Genomic DNA, 14,558 nt, shown 5'->3' with positions numbered 1-14,558 from the left:
GGACTATTCAATGCTGATACAGTCAATTATGGTAACTTAATTTCTCCTTTCCTATGGATTAAATTGATTGAAGTTAAACATCTAGGCTAATCTCTGCCTTTGGGAATAGGTACAAAACTCTACTGAAATCAGTAAGAGTTACATGCCATGCATAAAAAAAACAGGACTACTACTCTAAAAATTGCAATCCTGACTCAAATGAAGCTGCCAGTACTTGAGGTTGCAGATTTTAATAAAAATAATAATTCTGACTTCCTTGAGACTATCCAAATAGAAAAAGGGTTGCTCTGTGAGAATTCATCTCCAATTCTTTCTTCTTGTTTCTTTCCAAGAATCTGAATTCTGAAAGTGAGAGGTTTCTGAATGTAAAAATCATCTAAAATGCAAAAGGAACCATCTTGTTAGTAAGTAGAAAATTTTACTTCAAAAATCTTGAACACCAAATACCTAGACCATCTCATTTGTCTTGAACTTTCTAATAGTGTAAACAAAATGAAGAAATATAAATATGATTGTTATATATACTAACAGTTAAAGTGGTCATAACTTGGTCAAATACATGGGCAATAGTTTTAAGATCTATATTTCCAGTAAACAAAAGAGGGGCAGCCCAGGTGGCTCAGCGGTTTAGCGCTGCCTTCGGCCCAGAGCGTAATCCTGGAGACCTGGGATCGAGTCCCATGTCAGGCTCCCTGCATGGAGCCTGCTTCTCCCTCTGCCTGTGTCTCTGCCTCTCTCTCTCCCTCTCTCTCTCTCTCTCTCTCTCATGGATAAATAAATAAAATCTAAAAAAAAAAAAAAAAAAAAGAAATTGAAAAGAGTTTTGAGTTGCTTCTGTTTTTAATGCTAAGATAGGCAAAAAGAAGAAAGAAACTGCATTGAGGGGAGCCTGGGTGGCTCAGTCAGTTAAATGATTGCCTTTGGCTCAGGTCATGATCTCAGAGTCCTGGGATCAAGACCCATGTCAGGCTCCCTGTTCAGTGGCAAGTCGGCTTCTCCTGTCTCTATGATCTCTCTGGCTCTTGCTCCCTCTCAAACAAATTGAAAAAAAAAAAAAAAAGAAACAAACAAACAAACTGCATTGGGGCCATATTTAAATCAGCCCAGGAGTTGAACCTGTAAGTACTAAAATCCAACTTATGACATGTTATGCTGCTTAATGTTTTCCCTCTTCCACTACATGTGAGTGTGTCCTATAGGCTATCAACTCTTCTCTGACCTGTTACTATCCACAACAAATTGCTAAGTGAGAGAAAGATAAAACACCTGGAAATTGAAATGCTATCCACATCACCTCAAGTACAGCTCAATTTAACTCCCAAAAAGTTGGCAAATCTTTGCACAAAAGCACTTCCTTTCCTCCCTTAGTCTCAAGGACAGCCTAAACTAGGCTATAAACTCAAAATGGATGCTGGTATTCCCAAAGGCCAAACCTGAAGAAGAAGTGTCTCTGTACCATGATAATATACTAGGGAAAAGCAATGTACCGTAATTATTGAGAGTGTGTGCTGTAGATTAGGACCACCAGGGTCCAACACATACTAGAAAAACAACTTTGAGCACTTCGTCAAATGACTCTATGCTTTAGTTTCACTATTTGTAAAATGAGTATAAGACTACACTCATCTCATAGAATTATTATAAGGGATTAAATAAGATAATATGTAAAGTTCTTAGAATAGTGCTTGACACCTATAGTTACTGATATTACCATATAATATTGCTATGATAATGGCAGCTATTTTGTTAATATTACCATTAGGAGTAGTTGCTGATGTGGTCTCCTTTGAAAATGGACTCAGCTCAATTGCACAGAATCTTCTCCAACAGCTACTTGAACAAACTATCTTAACAGCAGTTTTACCATTAAAATGTTATCACCCATGATCATATTTTAATGATCCATTGCACAAGAAAATGGAAACATGTCTTACAAACATGACTTCAGTATCCCAAATTTCCAAACTTTCTGACACAATGACGAAGACTTAGCAGTAGGCTTCAAAGTGCCAATGAGAATGTCAGTTTCTTCACAAAGTGAATGCAAAATTTACTTCCTATTGAAAAACGGTTCTCATTTTGAGAACCCCAAGAATTTGTAATCAAGGAAAGTGCTTGCCTTTGAGAACCCTGACCTCAAAGACAAAAGGAGAATTCAAAAAAACAAATCAGATGCTTGTTATATAAACTTAAACTGATTATCACTATAAAAATTGAACAAATGCTTCCCCTGCAATTTGAATAGAAGAGAAATTGCCCCTAACAAGGTTCTCAACTTGCTGAGCAAGTATGAAATCTATGATAAACAGAAGCCCTTTAAAAGAGAACAGGGATGGGGCGCTTGGGTGGCTCAGTTGGTTAAGCGGCTGCCTTTGGCTCAGGTCATAATCCTGAGGTCCTGGGATGAGCCTGCTCAGGCTCTCTGCTCAGCAGGGAGCTTGCTTCTCCCTCTTCCTCTGCCAGCTGCTCCTCCTGCTTGTGCTCTCCGTCAAATAAACAAATAAAATCTAAAACAAAAACAAAAAATAAACGGGACACTAAAGGTTCTAAAGAAGACAAGATATTCCAAAGAATAAGAAGAACAAAGAGCAGTGCTACAGAAGATGAGCATGAAGCTTCTTTCTGCAAAGCATTCAGTCAGCCCATAGCTGAGCCATGGACTGCTGGGAACTCTAGGGACACCACACTCATTCCCCACCAGTGTTCTTTCCCTAATTCCTATCTCACAAAAATATGGCTCTTCCACAGCTAAATGAAGCAGTAGCAAGTCAATTTGTATGTTTCCAAAATCAGATCCAGAGTGAGAAGATCATGGTAACTAATGAAGAGACCAAGCCTTAGAATTTAATGGAAAGGGAATCATTCCACTCACATCATGGCTGTTTTTTTCCCAAACAACTGAGTGGCTCCCCTGTCTGCTTGTTCTTCCTAATGAGAATTGGGTTACTGTCTCAGTCACAGTAAAAGCAAGCCAATATGTGTTTTCCTCTCCTTGTCTTCACAGAGTGTCCACATCAACTGCCAAGCATGTTGAATGCCTGAAGTGGTGAAGATTGTTTCTACCACAGATGATACTTTAAGAAATAGGAAATACTACAGATGAACCTAAAACACTACTTAATTCTGATTTAAGACCATCTCCTATTCTTAATTTTAGCAATGTAAATTCTCCTTTCTATTCCACTCTATAATAGTGTCAGACATATAACCTTTATCACTGTACAAATCTTTTGGAAAGATGTAAGATGGAGGAAAGCAGGCAATAGCCAGGCAACCCCTTCTTTTTTTCCAGTTAGGCCTATGATGTGATCTGCTATATACACCCAGAGAACTTGAGTCCAGACTCTTCTGGCAGAGCACAAGAAAACAGAAGGCCCTTCAAAACTTTCAGTTCAATAAAAGTTTAGGTCCCAATCAATAGTTCAGCAGTACTATCTAATAATTCTTTCAAAGTAGAGGATATTTTAAAGCTTACCTTAACAAGGTCTGGGAAAAGTATTTCAGGGTGTTTGCAATATCTGTCCCTGAAGGTACAGGATAAATGTTGTGAAGAACCCGGTTATGATATTCCTGTAAGTACCGGATCTTGGAAGCAACTAGATAAAAGCAAAAAAAAAAAAAAAAAAAAAAAAAGGCAAAAAAAAAAAAAAGAAAAATCATCTTGTAATATGTATTAGGTATACAGTTTGTTTTTTTAAATGATTAGATACAGGAATTTAATTAGTATTTTAAGGAAAATATGTGAAATTTTTACTGGAATTCCATTAGAAACCATTTAAAAGACCTTTAATTTCTTATTATTATATTCAGGACACAAAACTTTTTTAGTTATCTGACTTAATATCCTTTCAGAAATTATCCATTACTTTTTTTTATCACTAAGAAAGGCAGTACTCCAAATCATTTTATAATCACCCTCCAAGTTAGCTTATTATTAGCAATAATAATAGGTATAAATCTCTGCCACTAGAGAATTATATTTAAGACTGCTGAACTAAAACCGAAGGAGAAAACTCAAAGGTCTTTCAACAACACTCCAAAATCCTAAAATATAGGGAGTCCCTTGCACAGCGGCATCAGTCAAAACCAAATTTTTAACTCAATCAATGATCATAAAAGCATGTAGCATGTTTAATGAATGCTTGAACTGTGAGAATATGTTAAGAGGAGAATAACTTGGTGAGTATTAAGTAAGAATATAATGATTGGGTGGTAATTAAAATATAAAAAGTGAATGTCACATTTATCTTCTTCTAATGAGTTTCATAAATTAGGAGACTTCCTAATAACTTTTCTGAGCACAGCTGCTCAGATCTTCAAGACTCAGGAGGGACTAAATGGGCTTGTTTACCCTCCTAGACCTACCTGGAGTCATCAGCATTGTCCACATTCCTGACCTGACCTTTGACCTGGCTGCAGTGAATGGCCCAGTTCTAGTCACTCCTCTTTGCAAATCCCAAGGGGCCATGATGATCACCGTCTCCTCTTCCACAGAGCTCTCAATACTGTCCATTTGTCCTTTCAATCTTTACGGCTACCAAGGGAGCCTTTTAGGTGGTATGGCTCACTGTCAGCAGTTAACAGAAGACATATCAAGTCCTGGAGAAGCAAGGTCCTGCTGTTCCCAACAGCCCATGGAAACAAGCTCCTGGATGCATTCTAACTGAAATGCTGGTGCAAGCAACTTAAGAAAAGTCAAATGCTTTTGATAGGCGTGGGACGTAGAATCACAGAACGATTAAATATCAGAACTGGAGGGACCTTAGGGACCTTTCCCTATAACCATTTCATTTTAAAGATGGGGAAAATGAGGCACATAGATAGTCAATGGCAGAGCTAGATCAGAACATATACTCTTGGTCCCCATCCAGTGCTCTTGCCACTGTGACATACTCTAGAATATGACTCTGAGATGAAGTCAATATGCAGATTCACTGTATGATATCAAAGCAATTCTCAGCTGTTATTAGTTTAATCATTGATTCTAAATCCCACATATACCATTGATCAAATCTGCCTTTTCTCCCTCCTACCACCTGCACTGTTTCCATAATATGGTTAGCATTTTTCCCACAAAAATAAGTCTACATTGCTGATAATAATACCTTGAGTTTTATTTATAGCACATAATCTCTGAAGAAAGCAACGACGAGTTTATGTCCATTGTCTCAATGAACCCCAAAAGTATTTGGTTGTAAATAACTTTTTTCCTGAGATAAGGTAAAATGGAAGGATACTTGAAAATGTTTCAATTACATAGTTTACAAAAAAACCATTTTCTTCTCAGTGTTTCTTATCTCAATGCCATTCACCATTTTAAAAATCATATGACAGGGAATCCCCATATAGTTCCAAGTCCCAGATATTTGAGATCTGTGCTAGGCAGTGTATGCTTTCTGCTCATCCACTATCACAGTACTGCTTTTTACTGTGACTTGTCTCCAGCTTTAATATTCAGCAGGTTTCTGTCAAGTATTTCAGGAATACCATTAATCACTCACCACCTAAAAAAGGTGTTGATGGTGAAGGCTGTGGACAATAAACTCATGTGAAGAAAAAAAGCCATAGATCCCAAACTCACCAGTTGCTCATAATTTAAGGACTACAAAAGTGTCACTACACAACAATGACAAGCATTTAAAACTGTATGTGAAATGAATAAATATCCATTCCCAAGTTCCTTTTGTTAAAATGCAACAATGCCTGCTCTAAACAGGTATCCAAACATGCAAGGGATAGCAGAGACAAGAATCACTCCCTACTTGGAGACCTTCTAATATTTTTCAAATGTCACATTGCATTGTCTTTGTTTACTTACCTGTTCATGTTTTCTATACCAGGTTGCAAGTTTCTTGAAGCCAGAAACTCCATCTTACTCCTGTCTCTATCCCAAGCCTAACACACTGCCTGGCACTTGGAAGGTACTCCATATATTTGCAGGATAAATGAACAAATAAATCATCACTTTAATAATACCTTTCACTGCATATATACATTTCTGTCTCCCACACTAGATTGCTGACCCTTTTTATCCCTAGTGCCAGACATCTAGGAGGTGGTCAATAAATAACTGATGAGTGAGGAAAGGAAACAGGGAAGAAAGAAAGAGTAGATAAAGAAGAACAAAGAGAGTGGTGAGTAATCATGAAAGACAACTAGAACCGCTTGGAAAAATGTTCAAGCTAATTCTTACATTGGTGAATGCACCAAAATCTTAGCAGTCACAGATTTATTTAGTTTTTATGTTTTCAACTATTGGGGAACATCCAGAAAGGTCCCTGACATAAGAGTACTTTGTAATTGTGCTGAGGATGTGAATAGAACTCATTTATCTTTCAACTTTGTGCACAAAAAAAATGGTCATTTGGCTGGTTGCTAAGCCCATGTGAGCAACCAGCAGCCTAACTGTAGCACAGAGGTCTTATTCTTTACTCCAACCATATACCTGAATATTGCTGCAGAAACTCAGATAACTGAGATATAAGCAAACAATCTCCAGGTTCAACTGACCCTCAGACTACATTTCTCTAGTAAGCTCCTTTTCTACTTTCTTCAGTCACTGTTTCATCCCTTTTCACGTTTTCCAAAACTCCCCCACACCCACTCTTTTCCTTACACTTTTAGGAAAATGAGAAGCCATCTGTTACAGATTGTATTGTGCTCCCCACCCCCAAAATCGTATGTTGAAGACTTACTGTCAAAATGTGACTGTATTTGGAGATAAGGCCTTCAAAGTGGTGATTAAGTAAAAATTAGACCCTTAGAGTAGGCTCTAATCCAGTCTGACTGGTGCCCTTTAAAGAAGAGGACATTAGGAATACAGGAGAGACACCAGGGATATGTGTACACAAAGAAAAGGCCATGTGAGGACAGGGAAAAGCTGGCCATCTACAAGCCAAGGAGACAGGCCTCAGGAGAAACCAAACCTGCCGACACCTTGATCTCGTACTTCTGGCCTCCAGGACGGTGAGAAAATTAATTTTTGTTGTTCATGCCACCTAGTTTGTTGGGGATCCTGTGATTGCAGCCCTAGCAAAACTAATATATCACCATAGAGGAAATTCTCCAATAGTGTAAGTCAGAGCTAAGAGTCCAAGCTCTGAAATCAAACAGTTCTGGATTAAGACTTTAACTCTACCTCTGCTTAACCCCGTTTCCTCATCTGTAAAACAGGGATAATCATACCAACTTCATGGGGCTACTGTGAATATTAAGTCCCTGTGCCAACCACCTAGCATAGCACAAATTCAACACAGAGCAGACAGCCAAACTTACTTCCATGTCCTTCTTTCCTTCTCCAATCAAACATCATCAGTTGGATCACTAGTACTCTCCCTCCTACTAAGTCATGTCCATAAGCATTCAAATAAACTCTAGAATGTCCTTTGCTAAAAGGAAACAAAAAAATCTCTCCCCTGACTTGACATTCCCTCCAGCACTGGCCTCTCTCTTCAGAGTTAAGATTATAAAAAGTTCTGTACACGCTTATCTCTCCATCACTTCTAGTTCTTCTACTCAGTCTAATTGGTCTTCCACCTCCACCACTGCACTAAATCCCCTTCTCCCACCATCATATGGAGCTTCCATGTAACCAAATCCAACGAGCACTTTCCAGGCATCGTTTTACTAGAACTTTTAGCACATTCTATACGGCCAATCCCTTCCGCCTTGACACTCACCACCAGTGGTTTTCCAGTGACCCCACATTCTCCTAGTCTTCCCCCTCACCGCTCCATTGCATCCTTACAGAGAGCCACCTCCCCCATTGCTTGAGGTTTAATATCAGGATTCCTCAGGGTTCAGCCCTGGATTCTCTGCTCCTCTCTCTCCATATTCTCCTTACAGCCAGTCCCATTCATCAATAGTGCCTACAGCATGATCAGTGCCAGTGATTCTTAAATGTCTAGCTCTATCCCAGAAGGATAGCTCTTCTGACTAACAGACCTCATCTATTCAACATCTCCCTAGTAATATTACAGATATTGCAAGGTAAACACGTCCCACACTGAACACTTATCTCATCCTGTACCCCTCCAAAAACCCACTCCACACACACACACACACACACACACACACACACACACAAACCCACTCCACCATCTATGCAATCTACCAAGTCACTCCAACGAAGTATTCTGAAAATCATCCCTGAGAGCTCCTATTCCCTTTCCCTCACACCCTTAATCCAACCTGTCACTAAGTCCTGTCAATGCTACCAGCAGTGTACCTCCAATCTGTCTTTTCTTTATCTTCACTATCTTTACTGGTAACCATCATCTCCTGATAACTGAAAGCCTCCTGACTCATCTCCCTGGTTTTCTCTTGCCTCTCTCCAGTTCTTTCATCTCAGAGCAGCCAAAGAGATCTTTCTAAAACAAACTATTTCATACAAATCCAAACTATTTCATACAAATCATACAATGGCTGCCCATTGTCCTCAGAACAAAACCCAAAATCCTTAATACGTTATACCAGGCCCCTGCCTACTTCCCAAGTTCATGTCATACCTTAAGAGGCAGGCACATTGGTTCTTGCTCCAGTTTTTTGAACCGGCAAAGGTATTTTTTTTTTGCCTAAAAACCTTTATATGTGCCTGTTCCTCTTCCTAGAATGCTTTTCCCTTCATGTTTATCTGACTAATTCCTACTTCAAAGCTGACTTAAAATATCACTTCCTTATGGAGGTCTCTGCTGACTTCCTATCTAAACAAATTCCCTTTCCTCCACTCTCATTTTGCACTGTCATAATACCTTATTCTTTTTTCTTCCATAGTAGCTCACACAATTTTTAATACTTATTTGAGTGCTGTTTTACTGTCTCTCCCAAGTGGACTGTATCTCTTGTTCTGCATTATATACCCACAAGTGCCCAGTGGACACTGAATTTGCTGAGTCCTAAAAGGATGAAAGGAAAGAAAGGAAGGGAGAGGGGACAGTGGCTTTTCCCAAAAGTTAAACTTTATTTCCTTATGAAAATAGCCAAGAAAGCCAACTGTTAAAGTTGTGGTGAAAATAAAGAAAACACAAAAAGGAGTCAGAGAAAGTGATGAATTTTATCCAGGCATACACGAGTCTAGTCTCTGCTCTACTGCTTCACGACATCCCATCCCCATCATTTCCTAGAAGCTTTACTACATGTTGAGAGAAAGAGCCAACAAAAGCAAAACTTGGTCATTCGTTGTAGGCATAAGATATAAAAATACCTTAACAAAATTGGGATTGTATATCAGTTTTAAATCATTTTTTCTTTAAATCTTAAGCATCTTCCTATGTCACTAAGTATTTTGAATAACGACCCATTCTTATTTTTAAATTTGTATCCATGTATGCTTATTACCATAAAAGTCAAAAATTCAGGTAAGTCCAATGAAAAAAATATAAATTATCTAAAGATCCACTACTCAGAACTATAGTTAACATTTTGATGTATTACCCTTCTAGGAAATTTTCTCTGAATAAATATACATTTACAAAATTGGGATTAGACTGTATATAGTTATAGAATCTACTTTCCTCTATTTCTATATCAGAAATATATTTCTACATCACCATTTTAATAGAAGTACATTTTATTTATCTAAAAAATTGTAATTTTATTCACCAATCATCTATGTGTAAGATTTGGAGTTAATTTTCACTCTTCTAGTAAACGTTGCATGAAATAGCCTTTCAAACACGTGCACACATCCTTAGCTATTTCCTCAGAATACGTTTTTAGTCATAGAGTTGCTGAGTCAGCAAAGAAATACTCATTTTTAAAGCTTTTTGATAGGGGGGCCCCTGGGTGGTACAGTTGGTTAAGCATCCAACTCTTGGTTTTAGCTCAGGTCCTGATCTCAAGGTTGTGAGATCAAGCCCTGCATTAGGCTCTGCACTCAGTGCATTCTGCTTGAGGTTCTCTCTTCCTCTGCCTCTCCTGCTTGTGCTCTCTCTCTCTAAAATAAATTAATTCTAAAAGAAAAAGCTTTTGATAGGAACTGAGACTTTTCTTCAGAAAGATTCTTTTTCTTTATACACCAGTAGCATACATACGAATAATAATTAACAATGTTGACTGAACATCTGCTATTTATCAGGTGCCCCATCCACATTTTTTTTAATTTTCACAATAACTTTTTGGAGTGATTTTTATCATTGCCATTTAAAATTGAATAACCAGGGATCCCTGGGTGGCGCAGTGGTTTGGCGCCTGCCTTTGGCCCAAGGCGCAATCCTGGAGACCCGGGATCGAATCCCACGTTGGGCTCCCAGTGCATGGAGCCTGCTTCTCCCTCTGCCTATGTCTCTGCCTCTCTCTCTCTCTGTTTGTGACTATCATAAATAAATAAAAATTTTTTAAAAAATTAAAATTGAATAACCCAAAGCTCAAAAGTAATTGACTCAAGTGAAGGCACAAAGCTAGTAAACGGTAGACCTGATAGTTTAACTGGCCATAAGCAAGGCCTCTCCACCAGGCCCTGCTGTTCTTTAATTACTTTTGCTAGCTTAATAACATTTAATTTTATGAATATAGCATGAAATATTAATACTGCCCCTATTTCACTGTTTGATAATAGTGTTGTTTCTAGTATTTCATTAAGGAACAGTGCAATGAACAGATGAAATGTTAACCTAAATGTGTTTTGTGTTTAAACACACACACACACACACACACACACACACAACAGAACTTGTGTACTTTACTGGTCCCACAATTTTTTCCTGGAAAAATCAAATCCCTTTAATCCTTCAAGGCCCATCTTCAGAGTCACACCATTCATGAAGCCTTCTGTTTGACTCCAGTTTTTATCCACCACTACCTTTTCTGACTGCTCAGAGCACTCATTATCTACCTTAAAAATTCTGTCACTTCATTATATAAATTTATCACTGATAATAAACTGCTCCAGATTGTTCTAAAGTAGTTTCATGTCTGCAAACCTAGTAACCCTAACAATACCTTAAAGAACGTGGAGGATACTAAAAAAAGAACAACAACAACAAAAACAACTTTGAGGATAAAACTGTTTTATGTATGTATCATTTAGGTGCATAGCAGATGGTCAACCTTAACACAGTGGTTAAAATGGATTAAAAATTTAAATGTCAACTATGTTATATCCTATAATGCTCTTTAAAATTCTAGTGTCATTTATACAATTAAGTCATTTCTAGATAAAATGTGTTTGTATAAAATGTAAATACTGCAGAAATTTTTTCACAATTTATTTTCCTCCTGCATCTCACTCAATAGAACTCCAAATAATCATTTCCCTTGATCAAGTCCAAAAAATTTTAAAGACTCTTCATTATCATTTGCAGAGTTTACTCATTTTTTTATTCACACAGGCCACTCACCTTCCCTTTCATGACTTAGACCCTTACACATTCTGGGTAACTGCCATGGAGCTATCAAAATGTCCTGCACAGAGCCCTGGGTTGCAGTGTGAATTCCCACATACAACTATGTGTGACCTCAAGCAAAGCATTTAATATCTCTGAGCCTCAGGGGTTCTTGTTTGTTTTTGATTTGTTCTGTTCTGGTTTTGCCAAATGAGAAGTTAAAAAATGCTTCTCCCCCATTCTTCACAAAAGCTGGTGATTAACATTCTAGATTTGAAAGCATATACCCTAATTCTATCTTATTTTTTATTGGTTTCTTCTTCTACTATATAAAGAGTAAGACTTTATGAATTTGCTGTCATTGCTCCCTTTTAAACTATTCATCTCCTTTTCAGCTAAGCTTTCACTGAGAAATGACAGACATAAATAAATAGGCCTGGACATACTTCACAAATTTGGAATACTATAAATATTTACCACAATGGTTAAAGTAAAAAAATATACCTGTGCCTTTTTCATTTCTTCTCTTGATTAGATGATCAGTAAGGAATCAGACATCCTTCTTCACCACCTTGCATGTATTAATTCACCATTTTTGTGTCTCCCAGGCCCAGAAGATTCTACTTATTGGTCCATATGATTCTACCTATAAATCATCTCTAAATAAAATCTACTCTCTTCTCCAATTACATTGACATCACCTTAAAGGACTGCAAAATCTCTTTTCTAGATTATTGCTCTGACATCCAAACTGAACCCTTATAGTCCCTTTTTCACATGATCTTCCAGAGTGATCTTTCTAAAATGCAAATCTTCCTCATTTCCAGCTGGTTGAAATCCAAACAATTAGCTAGAAGAGTCCAACATGAACAGATCCCTGCTCATCTGTCAAGCTTCATCTGTCTTTTCCATATGTATCACAGTTCAGTCATAATGACTTGCAAAAACCTCAATTCATAATGCTCTTACCCTTCTGTGATTTTGTACACTATTCTCTCTACAGGAATGAAATCCATACTTGACTGCTTGGCCAACTCCTAATAATTCTTCAAATTCAGCTGCAACCACTTACACTGTAGATAACTAATTCACCCTACCACAAGATGCATCTCCTTGAGGCTTTCCTAACACACAGGGCTTCCGTCTATCATAGCACTTACCACCAAATGCTATAATCATTAACTCACTCACTGTCTCCTCCACTATGCTATCAGGTCCTTGACATCAGACACTGTCTGTTTTATTTTTGCATATCCAGAATTTAACAAGTGTCTGGTTCTAAATAAATGTCTGATGAATGAGAATGAATGAATGAATGAATGAATTCACATATCATATGATTTTTGGTATAACAAAGCTGTGTAGAACTTCTATTCCTTTCATAGACTGGTTTTGGATCTTGGCCATGACACTAACTTCCTCCAACCCTTCTTCCTACTTCTTGTAAGAAGGACAATTTGTATCACAAGAACTACTCTATCACTTTCTTCCAAAGTCGCCAGTTTCACCACTAGCCATTTGAAGGTCTGGTTGAAAGCTGACTAAAGGAGTGAGGATGGACTTGTGTCTATAAAGACAGAAAGAGAACAAAAGAATACCTATTCCAAGAGTCAGAAGGGCAGAGTCCCACTCTAAAGAATTAACCATATGAGAAACCAGGCATGACCTTATAGTCAAGGGACAATATGTGCCCTACTCCATCTGACCAGCTCAAGGAACAGAGTCAGGACCGAGGAATATTATTAATACTCCTCATCCCCTGAGTCAGTCTCACCTGAAGATTACAACTATGTACCTCTAGGTGCAGGAAAGTGAAATACCCGTCTTATAGGCACACACACAGCTAAAGCTGGACCCATTCTATTCAGAATGATTTAGAATCCCTTCCTCTGCTGTGTAAGGACCACAGAGAATTCCCAAGGGCAGAGCTGCCTGTGCTACCTCATTTGAAGATACAATTTGAATCTCTGATACTGGAAAAGAATTCAAACTGAGGGAACTTGGACAGCTCAGGTGGCTCAGCGGTTTAGCACCGCCTTCAGCCCAGGGTGTGATCCTAGAGACCCAGGATCCAGTCCCACGTCAGGCTCCCTGCATGGAGCCTGCTTCTCCCTCTGCCTATGTCTCTGCCTCTCTCTCTCTCTCTCTCTCTCATAAATAAATAAAATCTTAAAAAAAAAAAAAACCAGAGTGAACTTTGGTTGGAAGATAAGGCTATACCAAAATACCAGAATTTGGAGTCTTGTCTACTGTCCACTGAGCCTAAATTTAGCCCATCACATTTAAAAGTCCTCATTAGTATCTAACTTCTGTCTATCCTTTATTTTTACATGGAGTTTTTTGGGGTAGGGTTTGGTTTTGATCTTTTTATTTGCTTACTTTTTACTATGAAAATTATAAATACATACAAGTAGAGAGAAAAATAAAATGAAGCCATGTACCCAACACTAAACTTCACTATCACATTTGTTATTTTCATCAGATCATTTCACTAATAAATTGTTAAGTATAATCTACAACTAAAAAGACACTTACAATCACAATACTACTAGCACATCCAATAAAATTAACTAATAAATCCCTTAATATCAGAAGCCAAATAAGATTTTTGAGGAACATTTCACAAATTGCATGCTCAATCCCTTCCTCAATCCCTTCTGGTATCACAACTTCAGTGTGCACTCACCAGGCTCCTAAGGGAGGCTCAAGAACACAGAGAATATGGGCCTGTGGTCTCTTTATTCCATTTCTGCCCCATATCCCAGCTTCTCCAAGCCTCTCATTATTCCTTTCATTATATATCTGTAATTTTCTGTAGCTACTACAAGAGTCAATTCAACCCTCTTCCTTACCTCACCCCCAACAATTGGAGCTTCTCACACACAAAAAAGTCCCATTTTACAGATAGAAAGATGGAAGGACCAAGAATTTAAAACATATAGAAAATTAGGGTCAACTAAAACTAAAACCCAGCTGTCATTTGAATTCAGGCTCTTCTACTTACTATGAGAACTCAGGTAAAGCAATGAATTTCTCTGAGCCTCTATTTCCTGACCTATAAAATGGGGATAATGATATCTATCTCACAGGGTTACTATAAGGATTTTTAAATATTATGTAAATAAACCACATAGCACAATGATTGGCACATGGTAGACAATAAATCACTACTATAATTAGCAGTTACATGTGTGATCCTTCTCCTTTCCTTTTCCCAGTCCAATACTCTGAATCTTA

At 37.9% G+C, this 14,558-nt stretch overlaps 1 protein-coding gene across 12 annotated transcripts in view; it reads right to left on the bottom strand.

Annotated features, from left to right (window-relative positions):
* UNC79 (unc-79 homolog, NALCN channel complex subunit) overlaps positions 1-14,558 on the bottom strand; it is a 239,232-nt gene that overhangs the window by 197,757 nt on the left and 26,917 nt on the right. For 7 of the 12 annotated variants that reach the window (XM_072839724.1, XM_072839726.1, XM_072839728.1 and 4 more), the window contains exons 1-2: positions 4,366-4,671; positions 3,476-3,596 (exon numbers count right to left, since the gene is read on the bottom strand). In XM_072839724.1, coding sequence (XP_072695825.1) covers positions 3,476-3,596; positions 4,366-4,513 — 269 coding nt within the window. In that variant the 5' untranslated portion in view covers positions 4,514-4,671. Of the gene's footprint in view, positions 1-3,475; positions 3,597-4,365; positions 4,672-14,558 lie in introns of those variants that run through there. The other 5 variants (XM_072839735.1, XM_072839727.1, XM_072839734.1 and 2 more) reach the window with 2 other exon arrangements.

Source organism: Canis lupus, chromosome 9 (genome assembly GCF_048164855.1).
Source record: "Canis lupus baileyi chromosome 9, mCanLup2.hap1, whole genome shotgun sequence".
Classification (NCBI taxonomy): domain Eukaryota; kingdom Metazoa; phylum Chordata; class Mammalia; order Carnivora; family Canidae; genus Canis; species Canis lupus.
Note: the sequence above shows the minus strand (reverse complement) of the source record. Positions and strands in the feature narration are given on the sequence as shown.